We start from the raw sequence: 23,043 nt of genomic DNA on the forward strand, positions 1-23,043 counted from the left end.
AAAGCCTTAGAAAAATCTAGTAAGATAGCATCTATTTGTTCACTATTATCTAGACCTTTTGAAAAATCATCAATTAGTCCTATTAGTTGTGTTTCACATGATCTATATTTCCTAAAGCCATGTTGCAGTGGCGTAGCTACCAATGTGCGGGTGGTGCGGGCCGCACAGGGCACCAAGTGGAGAGGGGCACCAAGATTTCCCCAGTGTGTATTAATTTCCTATTTCCGTGAGCTTTTCAGTAAAAACGACTAATTGTATGGACACGAACAAACTTAAACTACTGTATTTTAAACATGAACTAACGATTTATAAACTAGTCATGTCGCTATTTTGTTTCATCTCCTTGACTATTTCTTCCATACAATGTAAGCTATAGAACAGTTTGACTCTAATTTACTACATTTATTTCGGACACACGGTACATGTTGTCGCCCCTTTTATAGCGCTCATAGGCTGTAAGTACCGCCCTCTCCCTCTTTAAATGTAAAGGGGCCTCGTTTGTTAAGATTTCAGCAGCGTTTGTTGGGCTTGTCCGAAAGGTGCCACAAATGAACCTTAGTGCCTGTGATTGTACTCGGTCGAGTGATTCGAGGGCAGTTTTACTAGTATATACTTGAGCTGACTCAATGTGTGATCTGACTGCCCCTAAGTACAATGTGCGTAGCATGTAAGCTTTGGCACCCCACTTTGTGCTGGCCAGCTTTCTTAGTAACACTAACTTCTCCGAGGCTTTTCTTTCAACTTCCTGGACGTGCTGGAGCATTGACAACTTTCTATCCAGGGTCACCCCTAGATATTTTGGCGTGTTTTCACGTTGGAGTCGCAGCCCACTAAGTTGAAGCTCGAATGAAGCCTTAAGAATGTCGATCCATAGGTTGAACAGGGACCAGGTCGTTTTGGCAATGTTTATCTGAATCTGTCATTTGTCGCAATACGAGGAGATGGTTTGGAGGTCTGCTTGTAATGCCGCCTGTATTTGGTCGGCTTTCTTGCCGTTTGACCAGAGGACAATGTCATCCGCATAAAGCAGTTTCTTTGACCGCAGTGAGGTGCGTTTCTTAAATTTCTTAAGTCTAAAGAAGCATCGAGACAATTTCAAGTCAAATCATTGCCAGAGTCCACCGACTATAGGCGAGCTGTTAATGGGTATGAATTAACTGAACAATTAAAAGCAACAAAGCAAGATGAGACGGTTATCATTGAATTCAGAAAAAAAGGATGAGGCCGACATCGTGAAAAGAAGAAAATACTTCAATACCGCAGGTTCTAGAGACTAAAGGACAGCACACAAGCATGTCCTCAAAAATTCATACTGAAGAAGCTGAACCATCAGACAGTGTAAACAATACAGAAAGCAGGATAATAAACTCTAGACTGAACGACATTGGAGATTGGCCTGATGTCATCACAGATAATATTCGCATACACCTTTTCACTCAAGGATCTGAAACAGTTCAGCGTATGGACAGTCAATTCAGAGAGGCGTATAGACATCAAGAATCAGCAAAAGGAAAGGCTAGAAAGCTTTCAAAGGCTTTGTTTTTCCGGCAAATGTCAAACGGCGAGAAAGTTCTTAGAAAGTGGATGTGTTATTCGCCAAAAAAAAAATAAAAAATTATTATTTTGCTTCCACTGCATGCTCTTCTCAACAAGATCAAGTACCAAATCTTCATTTAAATCCAAAGATGGATTCAATGAGTGGTGGAGGTTATCCCCGAAAATAGAAAAACATGAGACCAGCAGAGCTCACATTCAGTCATCGCTTGCTTGGAGGGAACTTGAAGTTTGCCTGAGAGTAGGGAACAATATTGACAACAAGGCCCAAGATTTGATTATACAAGAGACGAAAACCTGGAGAGTTAGTAAAATTACTATCAAAGTACGATCCACTCTTGAGGGAGCATGTGCTTCGAACTAAGCTTTGTTCCATATCGAATATATACATGTCTCCACAAATACAAAATGAATTTATTACAATATTGGGGGATCACGCTAAAAAAACAAATCATACAGCAAGTAAAACAAGCCAAATATTCCTCTATTATTTTTGACAGTACACCTGACATCTCAAAGCTGGATCAAATTTCCCAAATTTTACGGTATGTTGTCATGGAGAATGACAGGGTGCATGTTCGTGAGTCTTTTGTTGACTTCATCGACACAAAGGCTATGATAATGCTGCGGTCATGAAAGGTCATTAAGGTCATGAAAGAATTAACAATATTTGATTAATGAATAGCCTACATATTATTTTGAAAAAAAAGTAAGGTTTTGCAATGTTATTAATTAGTTAGTTGTTGTTTTTTTTTTTTTTTTTTTTTTTTGGGGGGGGGGGGGGGCATCAAGATGAGGTACCGCACCAGGCATCATATACTCTAGCTACGCCACTGCCATGTTGGTATGGTGTGAGGACATTATGTTTGTCTAAGTGGTTTATGATGTTGCTACATATTATGTGTTCTAGGATTTTACATGTGATGCTGGTAAGTGATACTGGTCTGTAGTTTCCTGGGTCAGATTTTTCTCCTTTTTTAAATAGGGGGGTGACATTAGCTTCTTTCCAGTCCTTTGGTACTCTGCCCTGGTTAAGTGAAGCCTGAAAGAGTATTTTGAACACTGGGGCTAGCTCATTACTTAGTTCTTTGAGTAATCTAGCTGGAATACCATCAGGTCCAGAAGCTTTATTTGGTTTGGTGTTGGCTAATAGTTTTTGAATTCCATTTTCTTGTACTACTATATCTTCTATGTTGTCTACTTGGTTCAAATTCAGTAATATGTCTTTTGTCTCCTGGGGCTGAGAATGCTGATGCAAAGTATTTGTTTAGAATGTTTGCTTAAGTTTCATTATCATTATGTATTATGTTATGTTCATCTTTTAATGGCGCTACGCCTGTTGTTTCCATTTTCTTAGACTTAATGTATGACCATAGGTTTTTGTTATCTTTAGATATTACATTGTTTATGTATTCATTCTGCAGCTGTCTGCTTACTTTTTGGGTTAAGTGTTTAATTTTTATATACTTTTTGTAAACTCTTTCTGCATTAGTTTCTTTAAATTTTCTATATAGGTTTTCCTTCTGTTTACAAAGCTTCTTTAGTCTATTATTAAACCAGCATTTATTTATTTTGTTTGATGTGTATGTAGTTGGTATATGATTTTCTATAATGCTTTTAAGATGGTTTTTAATGAAATTCCAGAGGTCATCGACTGGTTGGTTAATAATGTCTTTTTCTAATAAGAATGTTTGTTGAAAGTTTAATGCAGCTTGGTGTAGTTGTGTTAGGTTACATTTATTCCAGAGTAAGATTTTTCTTTTGGGTTTTGTATTGGCTACTGCTTTTATCTGACTGTGTATTTTTATGATCTCATGGTTTGATAGACCAGGGATAATATCATAATCAACTACTAATCCAGGTCTGTTGGTTAAGAAGAGATCTAATGTGTTGTTTAATCTAGTTGGCTTTTTAATGATTTGATCTAAACTTAGGTTGTGTAAAGTTTCTATGAAAAGCTCATTTATGTCCTTAAGGTTTTGGTGTTTATCTATGGTTAGTGTTTTCCAATTTATATCAGGTAGGTTGAAATCACCCATAATCCAAAAAACTGCATTTTTATTTGTCTCTTTAAGTGTAGTAATCTGATTACATAGTTCCTGCATGTATTCTAAACTAGAATTTGGTGGTCTGTAAATGCTGCCTATTATTAGGGATGTTGAGGTGGTATTAATTTTACAAAATGTTGATTCTATATTTTTTGAGTTAGGTAAGGTAATTTCTTCTGCTATAGGAGTGTTTTTTATTGCTAAAAGAACTCCTCCATGATTATCAGCCCTATCTTTTCTAAAAATTTCATAATTACTATTGAAAATTTCTGCATTATAAATTTCAGGATGTAGCCAAGTTTCTGTGCCTGCAATTATGTCTGGTTTCTCACATTATAATAAAATTTCTAAGTCTGCTGTTTTGTTCCTAATGCTTTGAAAATTTATTACTAAGGTTTTAAGGTATTTTGGTGTTACTTCTTTAGTAGGTTTGTTTAGTGAGGCTGTTGTATTAATTTTAGTAGATTTAGGTTTAACAGGAGTGGATCTGGCTAGTGGTTGGTAGGTTTGGTTTGGGATGGTGTTTAGGATGTTGTATGGGTTAGAAGTGTCTGCATCAAAGGAATCAAACAGTATTTAATGATATTTTCATTACAAAATTAAATTTAAAAAAAAATAGTTTGCATCCAATAGCTAATAGAGTTTTATTTGTACCTAGGTCTGAAAGGGGAACTTAACTTACTTTGTTTTAATTATACACATGTGCCCTGGGTGGCTGCCTGGTCATGTGGTATGTGCTTCGGGCTGTCGTTTGATGGTCCAGAGTTTGAACCCGCTCACTGTCACCCCCCACTCCTCCTTCATAAAGACCTTTTAGAAAATCTACTAACCATTCATAGAGACCTTTACAGTAAGAAAATCTACTAACCATTCATAGAGACCTTTACAGTAAGAAAATCTACTAACCATTCATAGAGACCTTTACAGTAAGAAAATCTACTAACCATTCATAGAGACCTTTACAGTAAGAGAATCTACTAACCATTCATAGAGACCTTTACAGTAAGAAAATCTACTAACCATTCATAGAGACCTTTACAGTAAGAGAATCTACTAACCATTCATAGAGACCTTTACAGTAAGAGAATCTACTAACCATTCATAGAGACCTTTACAGTAAGAAAATCTACTAACCATTCATAGAGACCTTTACAGTAAGAGAATCTACTAACCATTCATAGAGACCTTTACAGTAAGAAAATCTACTAACCATTCATAGAGACCTTTACAGTAAGAGAATCTACTAACCATTCATAGAGACCTTTACAGTAAGAAAATCTACTAACCATTCATAGAGACCTTTACATTAAGAAAATCTACTAACCATTCATAGAGACCTTTACAGTAAGAAAATCTACTAACCATTCATAGAGACCTTTACAGTAAGAAAATCTACTAACCATTCATAGAGACCTTTACAGTAAGAGAATCTACTAACCATACACAGAGACCTTTACAGTAAGAAAATCTACTAACCATTCATAGAGCCCTTTACATTAAGAAAATCTACTAACCATTCATAGAGACCTTTACATTAAGAAAATCTACTAACCATTCATAGAGACCTTTACTTTACAGTAAGAAAATCTACTAACCATTCATAGAGACCTTTACATTAAGAAAATCTACTAACCATTCATAGAGACCTTTACTTTACAGTAAGAAAATCTACTAACCATTCATAGAGACCTTTACATTAAGAAAATCTACTAACCATTCATAGAGACCTTTACAGTAAGAGAATCTACTAACCATACATAGAGACCTTTACAGTAAGAAAATCTACTAACCATTCATAGAGACCTTTACAGTAAGAAAATCTACTAACCATTCATAGAGACCTTTACAGTAAGAAAATCTACTAACCATTCATAGAGACCTTTACAGTAAGAGAATCTACTAACCATTCATAGAGACCTTTACAGTAAGAGAATCTACTAACCATTCATAGAGACCTTTACAGTAAGAGAATCCAGCTTCTAGTGGAGCTCTGGAAGATGCATTCTTGGCTTGATCTAAAAATTTAGGAACTTCATCCAGTTTTCCAGCCCTTCTCATCAAGTCCAGCAGCCTGGCCAGTGCTTCATAGTTATCTGGGAAACATTTCCTTGTAAGTTGTAAACTTTTATACAAGTAATACTGTCCTAGCAGTTGAGTTAATGAAATGTATTATGTAGACTATTGACTAGGACATAAAAAGGCCTATACAGTATTAAATAGCAGAACACTATGCAAATTGATATTTGTTGATACAATATGGCTGGGTGATGTGAGGCAATGAAAGTGTCTACGCTGTGTTTTTGAAAAGGTACGGTTGAACTAAAAGGGTATTTAACGCCTGATTTTGTTAGGGCTAGTAAGTTAGAACTTGGAGTTTGGAGAGTTAAGTTAATTAGAATTTGGAGAGCAAAGGTACAGCTAGAACTTGTGGTGAGAAGTGAGATCTTGTATAACGAATAGTAGAAAGTTTGTAAAAGTTGGAGTTGTACAGAAAATAGAGTTAGAGTTGATTTCTAAAAATATTTGTATAATAAATCTATTGAAACTGCTACAACGTGCATTTTTCCTTGCATTATTGAACAATAACCAAAAAATAGAAATCCTCAACAGTTAAAAGAACTTGCATAATAACAGGCCTATACAGTATTAAACAGCAGAATACTATGCAAATTGATAGCATCATGTGACTTAGCAAGATCTGGACCTTGTTTCACAGGAAAAGAGGAAAATGAAAAAGCTGTAAAAAATCATCAAGAGATTGCTAATCAATGAAGATATGATTACAGGAATAATACTTGTAGAATATAAAGAATTAAAGAAACTGAAAAGTAATTGTTTACTGGAGTTTTGTGATAGCAAACCTATGCTCCTGCAGAAACCAAAATAAGTTGGCACATCATGAGTAGAGAATTGATGTGCTGCAGACTCACATACAAAGAGCTCATCTCAAATGAAAAAGAAACAGGATCAATTCAGCAATTGGACCCCTTGATGATCTGCTAACTACTGTCAAAAAAACATAAACTAATATATCACAAGGTTCTCAGGGCTTGCAAAGACCTTCCTTCAGGGAATAGTACTAGAAAATAAAATAGTAGAAAGAGAAAGCGACGAGAAGACTACATAAAAAAATGGACAGGCCTGTCATTGAAAGAATTTGTATCCAAGGCATAAGAGAGGAATGGAAAAAGATGGTTCAAACATCTTGTGTGGTGCACCAACATACCAACAGACTAAGGGATAGGTGAAGTGAAGATGATCATGAGTATACAAATAGGTTACATGACAAAATTATAGAGTTTCAACAAAAAAAATATGGCATTACTTGACATGCTGCTAACACAAAGACTCACCTGGTTTTAAGGTAAGAAGCTGTTGAAAGTGATACATCGCTGTATCATAATCATTCCTACGAAACATAAGATCTGCCAGCATCTGTTTGGATATAATTAAACAATTTTTTTGCATTTCTAATTTTTTTCACACAAATCCTTGAGTAAGACGTTTTTATTTTCAGTTGGCCTTCTTCTTCATAAAACATTATTTTTTTTTAAAATGTTCTTCTTTAAGAGTGGTGCCTACAATTACCAAAACCTTTTTCTTCACAACCTGAATCAGCACTCCATGTACACCAACCATAGCATGAAATATCAAAGAACTGTAGACTATATATTTATAAATGTAAATTTAAAACAGTTGTTTTTTTCAACTAATTCAGACATTAAAATAATAAATAAAAAAAACATATTTTAAATTTTAATACAGTAACGCATCTAATTCTGTTATTGAAACCAGCTTAGAGCACTAAGTGTTAAGGCTCAAGAGACCTGATATTTCTGTATGAAAAAAAAAAAAAAAGAAGTAACTAGAACTTACAATAGTTGCATTGCTATTATCACCATCATTTTTGAGTAAAGTCATCAACTGGTGCTGACATGAATCTAAATCTTCTGACATAAGGTACAGTCCAGCTAGGTCTAGGCTTCTCTGTTTAAACACAAAATATATGTATATATATTATATATAGATAAAAATACATATATATTGGAGTAATCTATTTTTCAGAACAATGTCCTAACTATAAGCAAGACTATTTTTTGAGCTCAACAGGTGGTTTCATGAACTGATTATGTTGTTTTCACAACTATAAAATTGTTCAAGTTGAGAAAACCGAGCAGTCTGTTGTTGTTCTCAAGCTATTAGCACCTATTTCTTTAAAATAACAGAAATAAGAATTTTGCTAAACAAAACTACACACACACACAATGTGTACAGTGTTTTGTTTATTTCATCTATGTTTGAAGAACAGAGCAACACACAATTTTAAAAGTAACACAAACCTAACAGCATATATTGAACAGAAAGCTAATCCCAAGTTGTGTCCAAACATTAGATATTTATGCAGGATTAGACTTAGACTTATGTCCTCCTGCGCCGTTCGGCACATTGGGCGGCAAGCTGTCTCCATAAAGATCTTTCATTGGGCTAAAATGTTAAATATATTTTTTTTTCCATCTTTCTGAGTCTGAACTACTGGTACTTTAAACATGAAAAAATATTGCTTCATTTTTAAATCATTAATTGTTAGAGAGGGCGGTGTTATTAATGGGGGTGTAGACAGAACCAAACAATGAGGAACTAAGCAAGATTGAATCAGAAACATGGGTAATCTGGCAATGGCTATTCCTCCCACCCCCAACTCCATTACACAAACATACTTGGCCAATGGACATGGTATTAAAAGTCACATTCAATGAATTAGTTCTACTGATGTTGCTATGGAAAAAGAAATGATGTTTACAGTTCTATTAAGAGAGTCTAAGGTGATTTATTTTTTTACCTTGCTATCATTCTCACTATACACTAAAGCTTCTTTGTAAAACTTGATTGCTGTGTCAGTATCTCTCTGGTTGGCAGCATGTTCAGCTAACTGACTGCAAATACTAAAAGCAAGAAAATTGTCAAAACTAGGTAGAAAACACCAGCTACTTTCTGGGAATTATAGAAAATATTTTCCAACAAAAAAAATCACATATGACCAAAGGAACAAAAATCCAATTTTTTTGGGGGGTTACCTTGCAGCTAGTTCTTTTTGATCACTGATGGCATCAGGTTGTTCCACCTGCACTCTCTTTAGTACTCTGAAGAAAAAAAAAATTAGCACTAAAGTTAGTGCATTATGTGATTACATGCTGAAAGTGGCTGTTGTGTTGCCCACCATTTGACATACAACAAAGTCTATTTCAAAGGTACTAAATATAGTCAACATTAGAAAGGTAGAGAATATGTTGAATATTTGACCAAGAATCCAGGAGTCAAACTATGATGGAGATTACAAATTTTCACTCAAATTTAACAGCATCATTGATGGCAAAGCAGAACAAACTTCAGTTTTAACCTTCTGAACTCTGGATAACCAGGCCCTTTTTATCTCAAATATTGAGATCCCAGGTCCAAAAAGACTGGCTGTATAATACTTCAAATATGACTTACTTGAACCTAATAACAGTTCTATTCAATAAGGGTGTTGTTAATTTTTTGGCAGGGGTAAAAAGGTAGCACTCACACTGTAGGGATAGTCAAAACTATTTTACCTTCTAAACAAAATGTTTCTATCCTGTTTTCTAATAATTTTACTTAAGTTTCATTTAAACTCTTTAGATCAAGATGTAAGTTTGAAAACATTCTAAAGTGTTGGAGAAAAAACAACAACTTTGGCTTCTTTCATAAAGATGTACCAGTATTTCTTAGAGCATAGCTTTCTTCGCTTCATCTTTGTACCCTGAGTATAGTCACATTTCTTATTTCATATCATAGGACAAATTCATAAAAGTATATTATTTCAAATTGCCATTAGAGCACAGAAAAGGTTGCCTGAATCAGCCAGGAAAACCAGTGAATCAAACAAGTCTATAATTAACATGAATGACTGACCTGAGTCAGTCAGGGAAAACAATAAGTTTATAATTAGCATGAATATGACCTAGATATGCTCAGCCTCTAGATGTAACAGTATTCATTTATAAAGCAACATTTGTAATTTATAACAAAAGATATGCTCCTAGATAATTTAGTTCTAATGTTTCCACTTTTCTCATATGAAATCTATTGCCAGTTTTTCATCTTTTCTCTCTACATGTCTATAACCTGTGTATTAAGTTTTCTATAGTTTTCTAAGACTGAAATTTTCTGTCCATCCAACTTATCACTTACTTTGGAAAACCTTGTGTTTGGTGAAGTGACAACTTACCTGGCCTGCATGTCTCTAGCTTTCTGTAAAGTGTTCTGAGAATCCTCCAGTCTGTCCACCTGGTTATAAACTTTGGCTAAGAGAATCAGATACTTGGTGTGTTCAATCATTGTCTCTAGATCTGGCGAGAAACAGGTAGATGAAATACAACTGTATAAGTATAATCTCAACCTTAAACTTTAATGACACATTATTTTTAAAAAGCACCCCTTTCAGATCTTGCGACCTAAAGCTCATCTGTTTCTATGGCTGAGAGTTTGCACTATGCAAGACAGCAGGGTTTCTGTCCAGGGCTTTTGCAAGAGAGGATTTGAGCCTCTCAAGCCCTCACTCTAATGGAGTTTGACGACGATGATGATGATGGCTGAGAGTTAACAAGAGTGTCATATGGCCAGCACAATGACCAACCGCCTTTACTTCCCCAATATGTCAAGTACCTATAAGATTAGGTGGACTCAGGCGCGTCCTAACAATCCCAAAATGCAATAAAAAGCCAAAGTATTGTTGAATAATTTAATTCCTTACTGCTACCAATTTATTTTGTTTCCGATTTATGCTTACAAAAATAATACAGAAAAATAAAAATGTGTGTGAGTGTGTGTGTGTGTTTATTGTTACAGAAAGTAGTTTCAATTACATTCATAAGATGGGACAAGCATTAGAAAAAAAAAACATTCAATGTAAAAATAAAAGGGATATTTTAATGGTTGATAAATATAAATTTCTGAATCAAACAAAGATAGTTTAGTATTTTCATTAGAAGCAGTTAAAGTTAAAACAAAACTGGATTGAAGGGAAGGGGTATGTATAGTCAGGTCCCCAGGGGATGAAATGACTAGGGGATGAAATGACTGGGGATGAAGTGACCGGGGATGAAATGATCGGTCACTGTATAGTCAAGATCATGAGTTTTCCTTTACCTTGACCTTCCTGTTCGATGGCCTGCTTGAGAACCTTCTCAGCTTTGTCATACTGTTTAAGTTTCAACAACAGCTCAGCCAAGTCATACCTGTGAAATGCAACTCCTAGGTTAACATTAATGTGTCATAGTAAATAGAGTAAAAGTAAAGTAAAGTATGTCTTTCAGACTTTGTGATCTATAGGACACATGATGTAAAGGTCATGTTTCTATGGCCAACAGTTAATGAGGGTATCATATGGCCAGCACAACAATCAACCATATATACTTTTAATGTCAGGTATCAATTAAAGTTGGGTTGACTCAGAGGCATCCTACAAAATCCAAAAAGTTCCAAAATCAAAAGTCTTTACAGAGACCCCTCTTTTAGGAAGCCCAACACTTTACCTCTCTGCTAGCACAAAAACCCCAAAACAAATAAAAAGAACAGAATAATCCGACAAATATTTTTTTTATACCATTTCTTTTTGTTTGACTTAGTGAATTTTAAATTAGTTTTTAATTTCTCAACAAAGATGCACTTTAACTAATTGAAAGAACTATGATTAGTGTTCTTTTCCAAAGTACCGGTATCAATATAAGGCACATTTTGATATCTGCACCGTTATATATATATATTTCTCAATTTTTATTTACTATTAAAACAATAGATGTAGAAGTAAAATAATCTATAATAAATAGATAAAAAGATATTTCAAATTGATAATTTGTCAGCCAACATTACCTTAAACTGCTCTGTCCACCTGTCTTGAGGGAAACTTCATAATAGTTGATAGCCTGTACAAAGCAAACAAACAATATGTACTTTCCCAGAAAACGAATTTTTGTTATTATCTTACAGGAGTTTTTCCTGGCAATATCATCTACCAAAAAAATAATAATGATATACCAAAGTTTAACACACAAAAACAGAATAAATAAACTTCAGAATATAACATGAAACTATAACACCTACTTTTCCATAGTTATGAGTTTTGACAAGAGCCTGACCAATTTTCGAAGCAAGTGCTGCATCTTTAGGGTTCTGTTTCAGTGCTGCCTCATAGACCTCAATGGCTTTTTCAGGCTTTTTAGTTCATTTGAGGAGAAAAAAAAATAATGCAGACATAAAAATTATTCTTTTTACTAAATCACATTAAAACTGGTGACAGGAGAATGGTTGATGCTCTAATACTTTGCCAAGTTATGGCTCCACAAATATTTCACTTGTTTGGTTTACTAGAAAGCATGTGAGTGAATCAACCAGTCCTAGAAACTATGACCATCATATACTCTGTATACAAGACTAGAGGAGGGAAAAACAAAAGGGTAAATCAAAGTGCTAGAAGAAACACTGATCTTTTTTTAACTAGACATGCTTCCAATTGTAACCCCACTGATCTTCAAAGGGATCATTTTCCCAAAAGTAGACCCCAATGATCTTCAAAGGGATCATTTTCCCAAAGGTACACCCTATTGATCTTCTAAGGGATCATTTTCCCAAAGGTAGACCCCTCAAGGGCAAAGGGGATATTAAAAAAATGATCTCCACAGAGTGCTTGGCCCTAAACTCTGCTCTCTCATCCTGAACCCTGTAAGTAAACAGGTGTGATAAATTAGCATTTTCTTGGCACCAGCTCATATAGATTTCTTTCATCCAGGTCAAATGAGAAGAGCCTTATCAAAAGTCTAGAACCATAATAGATTCAGTTTCAATACTCAAATCAATCACAAACACACTCTTAAGAATTCACAGCTAAAAAAAAATCATCAGTTACACTTCCTAACAGAACTTTCAAATAGAAAGAATAAGTAAATAGTGAATCGAACATATTTCATTTCCAAAAGTTGCTTAAATTTTAAGAAAAAAGTGAAAGTATACCTCTTGGATGCTCATGTAAGCATCACCCAACAGAAGGGAAGTTTGAGTACTTGGGTATTTGTCAACAAGTTCACTTGATTAAGAAAGCAGAATAAAAAAAAATATTATTGCTTATTCTATCGATATTTGTTTATGTGCATAGCTTACTACAGGAAAAAATCAATATAACTGGTTATAGAAGTTACACTGTACCCACAATCATAGTAAATAATTTTACCAGGGAATTTTATAGATTTCCTGAGAAAGACTTCCTCCAACACAAATCAGGTTCTACATTCACATGTAAAATCACATGTAAAAATGCAAGGAGAATGCCTCTCAAAATAGTGCTTTAGAGCCACAACAAAAAATGTTCCACTGAGGGTAAACATATATAGCCAGCACAATGACCATATTTAACATGCTGATGTCTAATGATAATGACAAGATTAACTCAAAATTCGTAAGTTAAAAAATGATGCTTCAAACCAATTTTGATCAAAGAAACTTTATTAAATTAAACTTGTTTGAAAGTCTCTAACACTGATAAGATAAAAAGGGCCATTCTCACCGATAGCAACTGGCATAAAGTTTCTTGTCCTTGCGGTAGTTGAGATAGATGTTAGCCATCTTTTCTCTGGCCTCCACAAAGTAAGGCTGATCCGGGGTGATGTTTCTGAGCATGCCCAGGGCCATCTCCACATCACCTCTTGCCAGTGTGAGGTCAGCGTTGGCGATGAGGATGCAAACCTCTTCAGGTGTACCTTGGAACTCATTGATAGCATCCTGCATCACTTTGGCAGCTTCATGCTAAGACAGAAACAAACTGTGTAATGTTGCATACATGTGTAATATTGTATGCACAATTTATATCACATAATGTTATTAAATAAGGTTTTGAGAAACACTGCACTGATCCTTAATCTTTGGGATCAAAGAAATAGCCATTATTATTATTATTAAACAAGATATATTGATAAATATATATAAATATATATTGAGGCACTTTAGATCTAGATGATCTTTTCCCTTGCAACTTCTCTAAAACTTGCAACTTGACTAAAGAGGCCAATGAAACGTGGTCGAGAGGCTAAGTGCGCTTGAACTTAGCTGGGCTTGGCTACCTATGAAGGGGGCTTGAGGTTTGACATCCGACTCGAGCAGAGTAGTGTTTACTGAGCGCCTAGAGGCAGCACAGAAAAACCTTCTCCTAGATACCCCCTCCCCCAAAAACTGAGATTGGACCAAAGCGCTCTTAGCATGCTATAAGCATGAAAGTAGCGCTATATAAAAGCCATAATTTATTTACTTTTTTAAATGATTGATATACATGCAGTCACATATTGGGCAGAGACTTCAGCATTTTCAGTCTTTTTCCAGCATCTGGTGTGTTCATCTGCAATTCAGGACCCCCTCTCTCCTTAACTTCTGCCCTCCATGTGGGCCTTTCCTAAACTTTTTTTCTCATGATTTTATATATATAAAATTATTTGATATATATATATGACAACTTTAGTTAGTTATATCATATATACAGAGATTTTTGTAAATATTTAGTTTGAATTTTTGTTTGTCTTATTATGAAATGTAATCATGTCAACAAAAAGTTGACAAAATTAAAGCCTTTAAACTATATCTTGGAGGGTAAAATGAGGCACAGCTAGCGACTAACAATAAACTGCTGTTAACATAATTCAGCTTTTAAAATCAGTCCAGTTTTACCTGTTCATTTTGTAATCTGTGAGCCTCAGCCAGTTCCAGGAACACCGCCACTCTATCCTGAACACTGATTTGTTCCACTCTGCTTTTCTTACCAGAGTCTGCTCGTGCTCCTACAGTTAGTTAAAAAGAAATCACTTTTTACTTTAAGAAACTTTCTGACATGATTCAAATCAAATAATTTAATTATTTTAAGAAATAGATTTTAAACATTACCACTTTTTTTTACACCAGGTAGCACCATAGCCATCTGTAAAGTTTTGATGGCATCCACCATATTGCCTTGTTTCTTTAATATTCTTGCCAGGATCAGATGGTAGAGAGGATGATCTCTCACCTAGAGGGATGGTTGTTTTAAATAGTAAACAAAATGTAATATTAACACATTTAAAATTAATATACAACATTCACAATTTGAAATTCTAAATTAGTCAAAAACATGCACACAAAGATTAAAATAAGTTTTAACCCAAATATTTCTGAACATTGTTAATCAGATCTGGTTTGGATAATTTCTACATGTAAAAAAAAAGGAAATAAATAATTCTACTAGCTGGTCTGACCAAATTGATCTTAATATATTCCTTTCTTTAAAAACTCAATGTTACAAGTTGTCCCTTCTTTTTCAGTAGCTGTGTATTTAAAAGAATACTTTTTAGGAAATGTGCATCTTTTAAATCACTAGTTAAAATTTGTGTACTTACTTCTAAACTGTCCAACCAATATTATTTTAAATGTGTTTTTCTTTCTTTTATAGTTTAATAAAGTATAACACAAGAATAATTTTAGTGGTTGATCAAAATGATAAGACTCTCTTTAGTATACAAAGCTTTATTTCTCATCTGAGTTCATAGAGAGGGAAATATAGATATTGTAATAACCCAGCCATGCACACCGCCATCCAAGATAGTGCAGAAGGTGCGCACTATTAGTGACTAAACTAGGAAGGATGTTGACATTAGAAAGAGAGAACAATTTCCGCCCAAGTCTAGAACCGATATGAAGATGCTGTTCTCAAGGCAGATGTCCTATGTGTTTGTCATGTCTCCATGTAAATAAACATCTATGTCTCGTTGAGTTGCCATGAGTTATTACAATATTTATATATTAATATACACACAAAATTAACAATGAGTTTAAACAAACATATATTTATATTTCTTAAATCTGAAAGTTGTGTGTGAAAATAAACACCTGGAAGTTGTAGCTAAGTCCAACTTCCAGAGACTGGTTGGCCAACTTAAAGTTATTTTGACTGAGGTGAATCTGTGCCATTAAAATATGGGCATCAGAGAAAGTTGCATCTTGTTCTAGGCAGTGCTGTAATGTACTCTGAGCAGCAGCAATGTCCCCTTGAAAAAGAGAAAATAGAAAAAGAAAAGAATTTAGTCAGTTGAATATTAATTTTAATTATTAAAATGTGTAATTAAATTAAACTGTTTTTTTTTTTTATATCAAAATTTCAAACTACAAATACAATCTAATAAAATATTTAGAAAAACAAAGATTAAGATGAATTTCTTATTCCGTATGCCAGGAAAAATGTGTACAAGTACTCCTTCTTCCCTAGTGCTGTTAGAGCATGGGATGGCTTGCCTCAATCAGCCAGGAAAACCAATGACTTAGCAGAGTTTAAGTCGCGAATGAACATGTACGACAAGATTGACACATAGATACATAATTATCTTCTCTTTCGAAAGGAATGTCTGTAGTTTATAAGATGAGAAGAAGATTTTGTAACATTTCTTTCCAATAAAATAAACAGAGGTATTGCTTTACAGAAATATTCTAAAAATATATTGAAAAACGCAAGGGTTAAGACTAGAAATGATCTAGTTGGCCTCCAACAGTCGTAGAACGACAATGGTTCATCTCGAAAGTGAGATGAAAGCAAGGGCATTGTTTATGTTCGGAACGATTAAAACTAGTCCTTGACCTGCTAATGTATTTTGTTATATAATTTATTAAGATTAATATTTATATTTAAAAAAAAACTAGAAATTATATTAAACCAAAAAGCATCTGATAGTCAAAAGGTTTTGTTATATTTATTGTTAAACTTCCCCTTTAAAGACTTACAGATCAATAGGGCATCAGAAATGGGACTAATTTCTTTTTAGACTACTTCAGTTTTATTTGGCCTATACATAAAATTTAACTTATCTTAAAGATATCATTAGTTTAGCACAGTCAATAACAAAGATTCAACCTATGAGAATTACATAATACATAGTTCAGTATTCTCATTGCTCACCTGCTAGAAACTTCACCTTGGCACTTAAAAATAAACCATCCATCAGCCCAGGTACTGCTCGAGTTAGCAGGTCAAGGACTTGATGACACCTCTTGAGTACAGGGCTCACTGGTTGACCAGAGGCTACAGGCTGTAAGGTGGTTATTAAATAGTACATGAATTCAACATGTATTTTGTTATATAATTTATCAAGATAAATATTTATATTTAAACAAAAATACTTTTGAGTTGAAGAAGAGACTTACCACTTGAGGGGCAAACTGAAGGTAATCTTTAATAACTTGTAGCAAGAAGTCAGGGTTCAGCTTGCAAAAGTAATCAATTCCAAGGGGTAGACCCTGGGTTTGAAAGTAATGCAAGAGTTTTTAAGTGCAATTAAAAAAAGATAAAACATTTATATAAGTTGTAAAAAGAAATATATCTGAAGACTATACAGTAAATCAGGTGACGAGAAATATGACAGAGATTAAGCCTAAATACAATACATGCTCACAAAAGTGAAAATATTGTAGCTCATTTTATTAGAAAGGACGGCTTAAAAAATACATGACACTGACTGCTCAATGATGGCTGCCTGGTCATGCGGTTTGGGCGCTGGACTGTCGTTCTGACTTATTGATGGTCCTACGTTCAAATCCTGCCTGATCCCATCCCCCGACGTCCTGAGGGATGTTCGGACTAGGAAGTAAACTATCTTCAACTCTGAAGGAACATCCGAAACATAGAAAACAGGAGTTTGCAAAAAACTTTTTCATACTTCCTTAGAAATCTCATTAGAAGTTTGGAACTTCTTTATAATTCCTTAGCTCATTAGGAGTTTAAAACTTGTTTATATTTGCTTAGACAGCTTATTCATATTTCTTTAGACAGCTCATAAAAAGTTTGGAACTTGTTGATATTTCCTTAGACAGTTTATTATTAGTTTACAACATTTTCATATTTTCTTAGAGAACTCATTAGGAGCTTCAACTTGTTTAAATTTCTTAGACAGCTCATTAGGAGTCTGGAACATGTTTATATTTCCTTAGACACCTCATTAGGAGTTTGGAACTTTTTTGTATTTTCTTAGAGAACTTATTATGAGTTTGAAACTTGTTCATGTTTCCTTACACAGCTCATTAGAACATACAAACTTATTTATATTTCCTTCGATAGCTTATTAGAAGTCTGCAACTTCTTCATATTTCTATAGACAGCTAGTTAGAAGGTTGGAACATGTTCTTATTTCCTTAGACAGTTCATTATAAGTTTACAACATGTTTATATTTTCTTAAAGATGTCATAAGAAATTTAAAACTTGTTTATATTTCTTAAACTCTTTAGAAGTTTGGAACTTGTTTATATTTCCTTAGACAGTTCAATATGTTTGCAATTTATTCATATTTCCTTAGCTCAATATGAGTTTAGAAAGATGGGCAAAATAAAGGGACAATTAGAGAGACTTGCCTGGATACATGGAGAAAGTTAGTTGGTGGATGATGCCAAAGAATATTTCAGTTTTATTTGGACAATAAAAAAAAAGTTATCTTAAAGATATCATTAATTAAGCACAGCAACAGTATTGACTTTACTGCAAGACAACTATTTTCTATTACCACCCTTTCAACTTAAGTCATTATTTTGCAAATGTATTTTACCACCTATACAACTTGGGGGCTTCGTGGCTGAGTACAAAGTGCTTGGCTTTTGAACTGGGGGGCCTAGGTTCAAATCTTGGTGAAGACCAGGATTCTAATTTCTTTATTTTTAAGGTGCACCTGAGTGTTTTTCATGGGTTCCTTACATTAGTTGGGGAAAAGTAAAGGCGGTTGGTTGTTGTGCTGTACCCTCATTAACAGTGAGCCACAGAAACAGATGACTTTTACATCATCTGTCCTATAGATCACAAGGTCTGAAAATGGAACTCAATTTTTTTACTATTACAGCCCTCCAATCAATAATATTGGTTTGTTATACCATGTTGTACCCCACATAATGAAGAAAGTCTAATTAAACTAATGCATAATAAAATGTGTTGGCAATATCTGTGGCATTTTATGTCATGAGAGATAATCTTTTCCATTTGCAGCCTATCATGTTGCTAAAGAGGCCAATCCTTGATAAACATCTGCATTCACAGGTCGTGCCTCTGATGTGATGCAAATGAAAGCATAAATAAATTATTGAGAATTGTATTTACAACACTGACCTTAAGCCCTGCAAAATGCAACTCTGTAGCTTCATTCAGTAGCTCTATGGCTTTCTCTGGCCCTTTGCCTTTCTTGATGGCCAAAAGTGCTGAGAGGTATGCTAAATCCTGTTTGAATGAAACGGTACTTTAATTTCCAATACATCACGTACAAAATACTTATTATCATTCAAAGTGCCATATGAGAACATATATAACTTAAAACTTACAGCTGAGCGGCCGATACTTTGCTGAATCTCATTGAGAAACTCTAACTGCTGTGCTGCCTCCTCTATGTGACCTTGCAGAAGTTGGCAGTTGATGATTCCAGTCAATGCCCCAACACTTGTCTCATCAAGCTGCATTGCATTACGGTGGCATCTCATGGCATCCTTGACCTGATAAAAGGTAATTATTATCAAATTTATATGCAAATACTTTTCTAGTCTCTTGTTTTTTTTTTCTTATTCTTCTATATGAAACAAAGTTAGTCTAGTAAATAATTATTGACTAACCAATATCTATATATGGTCAAAGCCCACTTTGATAAAGCTACTGTGAAAATTTTTGTTTTCTATCTTCATTTCTTGCATACTCTATCCAATGTTATCAGGTACTTTTTTTTAGAAATATTTCTTCTTTGTTCTGGTCATTTTTAATCCAACAAAATGTTTTTAAATTTTGGCTGCAGAATTCCTAAAAGTGTGCTTTTTTTTTGTAATCTTTTATTCCACTGAAAGTTATCATGACTTAATACTGTTGATCAGTTTTTTGTAACATCAATTCGTATTTCATATGTAAAAGGACTTGACAGAAGATAGCTGTAAATAAATACTCCTCAGTTACCTTTCCTTGCATCATCAGCTGACAACCCATTTCATTGACAAAGTCAGCACTGTTGCTGTCTAGGGACACAGCCCTTTCTATAAATACTTGTGTTTGTTGAAGGACCAAGTTATTTCTTCCACACTGTCGAGAAAAACATTCATTAATTTTAAGACAGGATTCATTATACAAAAAACAACAATACTAGCAGTAAACTAAGAATAAAATTAACTTTTTTTGGCAAGAATGTTGTTATCTTCTTATTTTATATAATACCGCCGTTACTTCAAAAAAGAAGATGATTACGTCCTAAGCGTCATGCATCTAGTCATGCATATTAACCAATGACCTAAATTCTGCTAAGTCACTGGTTTTCCTAGCTAGCTAAGGCAACCCATTCCATGCTCTAATAGCCCTAGGGAAGAAGGAGCATTTGTACAAATTTATCCTAGCATATGGAACAAGGAATGTGCCTTTACCTTTGTGTCTTTCTGAGTATTTTATCAGATTTTGTCTTTGTATTTGAAGATTATGGTTCAATGTTTTATGTATAATTGCTACTTTACTTTTGAGTCTTCTCTCCTAAAGGCTTTCTAATTTTATTTTACTGAAGGTGTTTTTCTAGTCAAATGTGAATATTCGTTTGTTATGAATCTCACTATTTTGTGTCTGTTCCAGTTTCTTAATGTTTTCTTGAGTTGAGGGGTCCCAAACTGAGGATGCCTATTCTATTATTGGCCTAACCAAGGTTAAATAACATTTTAGTTGTATGTTTTTGTTTGATGTATAGAAATTTCTTTTAATAAACCCTAATGCTTTGTTTGATTTTTTAATGGGTATTCCATGTCACGGTTAAAAGTGTTAGTAAGTACGTATTGGCATGTTCTCTTGGCAAACTTTGACATGAATGTTTTTGTTATTTTAAATAATTTTAAAAAGAAAATGAGGAGCTAAAACTATAAAGAAAGAAGTGTTTACTCTATTTCAGCCTGATAAGGAATTGCTAGGATTGCAGCTCCTTTACCTATGGGCTGCATAGTCACTGTACATTTTGTAAATATAAATATCCCATTAAAAATTATTTTGAATGTACAAAATGATTTTAATTTTGGCTTATGTCTTGTTTATGTCTAATAATTTTTGCAATTATTTTTATGTAAATACATATTTCAAACAGGTTTCACCACCAACTTACAACCTATGCAACTTATGATCATTTGATTAAGCTGGTCCTGAAGGTAAATTTAGCAAAACCTTTTTTTAATTTTTTTGCAAACCTGTATTTTGCAATTTTATATATTTTGCAAATATTAAACCAGTTAACCAGGTGTTATTAAATTATTGGGAAATTACTCACAAAATATAAAAGAAAATATAAATTTGTCATTTTTAAATATGGGGGATTAACTTAAAAAGGTTGGGGTGAAATTGCAAATAAAGAAACATTTTTCTTAAATGTAACCACTGTGGTTTCGATAGTGAAAGGTGTTTAGGTACACAGTAAGTAGTAACTGGTTAAATTTTAGCACTTTTTTGTCCAGGACAAGTGGGAGAATTAGTGATATGTCAATCAGTACATGAATGAGAGAGAGAGAGAGAGAAAGAGAGAGGTTGTGTTACAACTCTTCTGTCAGAACCAATTGTTGTTGTAAGTCAAGCACTAGTTGTATATTGTTAATTGTTCTGTTAACTAGACTCTTCTCCTACTTTTTAGTCTTTTGGAATCTATTTAGCAAAAAGTGAAACCTGACAACTTATAGTTTTTTATTTCTTTATAAATAGCATGCATAACCAACCAATTTTGAGAAAACTTGTGCCATGTGATAGTACAACTGGCCACTCTGTGGTTCCACTTTGTCAAGAGTTGTGACCAAATCCGCTAATTTGGTTGAAGCCTGAAATATGCATTTTTTTCACAAATTAAAATTTATACGGAAAATTATTATAGCAGAATAATTATAGTCAGTACTTTCATGTACTTTTTTATTCAAAAGTAACTAAATAATAATATTTTTTTACAGAATATCTACATCATAGTACAAAAGAAGCAGACGTATCAAAAGTGCTAAGATCAACAAGCTCGTCTGATCATCCTATTCTAACAGCTCAAATTACCTCAGCATAGTTTCCCTCTCTGCAGAGCATACACAACACTTGATACTCAATGGCTCCAATACAATGTATGTCTATACCTTCAGCCCTGTACATCAAATGAAAAAATATTTAATTAACATAAAACTCTTTATAAGCAATCAATAAGAGAATATCTACATGAAAAAAAAACAACTTTTTTTACTGCTGACCTGATTAAATGGCAATGACAAACATTGTAGTAATGTTTATTCAAGTTATTTATAAAAAAGAACCAGATATTTAACATTTTTTGCACTATAGAAAGTATGCGAACAATGGAATTGCAAGTTAAATATAAAAAATACTTTTTAAAAAAAATATTGCTTATATTGAGTGAAATTGTATCAATTATTTTGAATCAATCATAACAGATTCAATTTTAAAAAAAAGTGAATAACAGAAAGTTTAAGATATGAATTGTATGTGGGTTTTTTTCAATAATTTTATTTTTTACTTTTATCATCTTTTCAACCTATACTTCCTTCTGTCCACAAAAGAGATTGGACCATAGCACACTGAGCATGCTCTAGCATTAAAGATGCACTATACAAAAACAATTTAAAAAAGAAATACAACTAAATAAAAACCTTTTTAAAGATCTTTTTGTTATATTTAACACAATTGTAAAGATAAAGTTAGCTTCCTCCTTTCAGACCTTCAATGGGGCAGATGATGTAAAGCCAACAATTATCAAGGGTGTCGAGCACAATGAACAAAACACCTAAGTATCCATAATGAGTGTCATCATTTCTGGTTTTTTTTATTCACAGAATGATAACAATAGAAAATTTTAGGCCAAACTATTTCATTGCTTACATCATAAAATTAATCATTAGAAATTCTTTAAAAAAGTAATATTACATTCCTTTATATCTTTGCTTATTGGCAACTGAACAGTTTGTGTGCCTTTATACTGGCAATATTTGTATTTCATTTCATTAAAAAAAATGATTTTCCAATAACATTTGTATTTTGAAAATCATTCTATATTATTATTATAGCTTTTATATAGCGCTACTTTCATGCTTATAGCATGCTCAGAGCGATTTTGTTCCAATCTCATTAGTGGACCGGTGGGGGGGTGGGTGTTATCTAGGAGTTGGTTTTCCGTACACAACTCTGCCCGAGTCGGGTGTCGAACCTCGAGCCCCCTTCTAGGTAGCCAAGCCAAGTTCAAGCGCACTTGGCCTCTCGACCACGCTTCACCAGTAAATAAATGTGAGCTTACTTTTGCCCATCACCGTTTCCCCACTCTCACAATAGGCCAAGCAGTACTTATTAAAAAGGCTAAATATAGTAAACAGTACTAACTTATCTACAGTTGAAAATTAAGC

General features: G+C 33.8%; 1 protein-coding gene across 5 annotated transcripts in view; it reads right to left on the reverse strand.

Annotated features, from left to right (window-relative positions):
• The window catches only part of LOC106068616 (tetratricopeptide repeat protein 21B-like), a 43,690-nt gene that overhangs the window by 13,667 nt on the left and 6,980 nt on the right, over window positions 1-23,043 (reverse strand). For all 5 annotated transcript variants that reach the window (XM_056004007.1, XM_056004005.1, XM_056004003.1 and 2 more), the window contains 21 exons: window positions 21,692-21,776; window positions 21,373-21,471; window positions 19,598-19,720; window positions 18,982-19,149; window positions 18,773-18,880; window positions 16,830-16,922; window positions 16,585-16,714; window positions 15,525-15,682; window positions 14,547-14,667; window positions 14,334-14,443; window positions 13,183-13,421; window positions 12,633-12,705; window positions 11,727-11,837; window positions 11,496-11,548; window positions 10,773-10,861; window positions 9,853-9,973; window positions 8,678-8,743; window positions 8,443-8,545; window positions 7,479-7,589; window positions 6,956-7,037; window positions 5,545-5,695 (listed from right to left, as the gene is read on the reverse strand). In XM_056004007.1, coding sequence (XP_055859982.1) covers window positions 5,545-5,695; window positions 6,956-7,037; window positions 7,479-7,589; window positions 8,443-8,545; window positions 8,678-8,743; window positions 9,853-9,973; window positions 10,773-10,861; window positions 11,496-11,548; window positions 11,727-11,837; window positions 12,633-12,705; window positions 13,183-13,421; window positions 14,334-14,443; window positions 14,547-14,667; window positions 15,525-15,682; window positions 16,585-16,714; window positions 16,830-16,922; window positions 18,773-18,880; window positions 18,982-19,149; window positions 19,598-19,720; window positions 21,373-21,471; window positions 21,692-21,776 — 2,394 coding nt within the window. The remainder of the gene's footprint in view (window positions 1-5,544; window positions 5,696-6,955; window positions 7,038-7,478; window positions 7,590-8,442; window positions 8,546-8,677; window positions 8,744-9,852; window positions 9,974-10,772; window positions 10,862-11,495; window positions 11,549-11,726; window positions 11,838-12,632; window positions 12,706-13,182; window positions 13,422-14,333; window positions 14,444-14,546; window positions 14,668-15,524; window positions 15,683-16,584; window positions 16,715-16,829; window positions 16,923-18,772; window positions 18,881-18,981; window positions 19,150-19,597; window positions 19,721-21,372; window positions 21,472-21,691; window positions 21,777-23,043) is intronic.

This window comes from Biomphalaria glabrata, chromosome 11 (genome assembly GCF_947242115.1).
Source record: "Biomphalaria glabrata chromosome 11, xgBioGlab47.1, whole genome shotgun sequence".
Taxonomy (NCBI): Eukaryota; Metazoa; Mollusca; class Gastropoda; family Planorbidae; genus Biomphalaria; species Biomphalaria glabrata.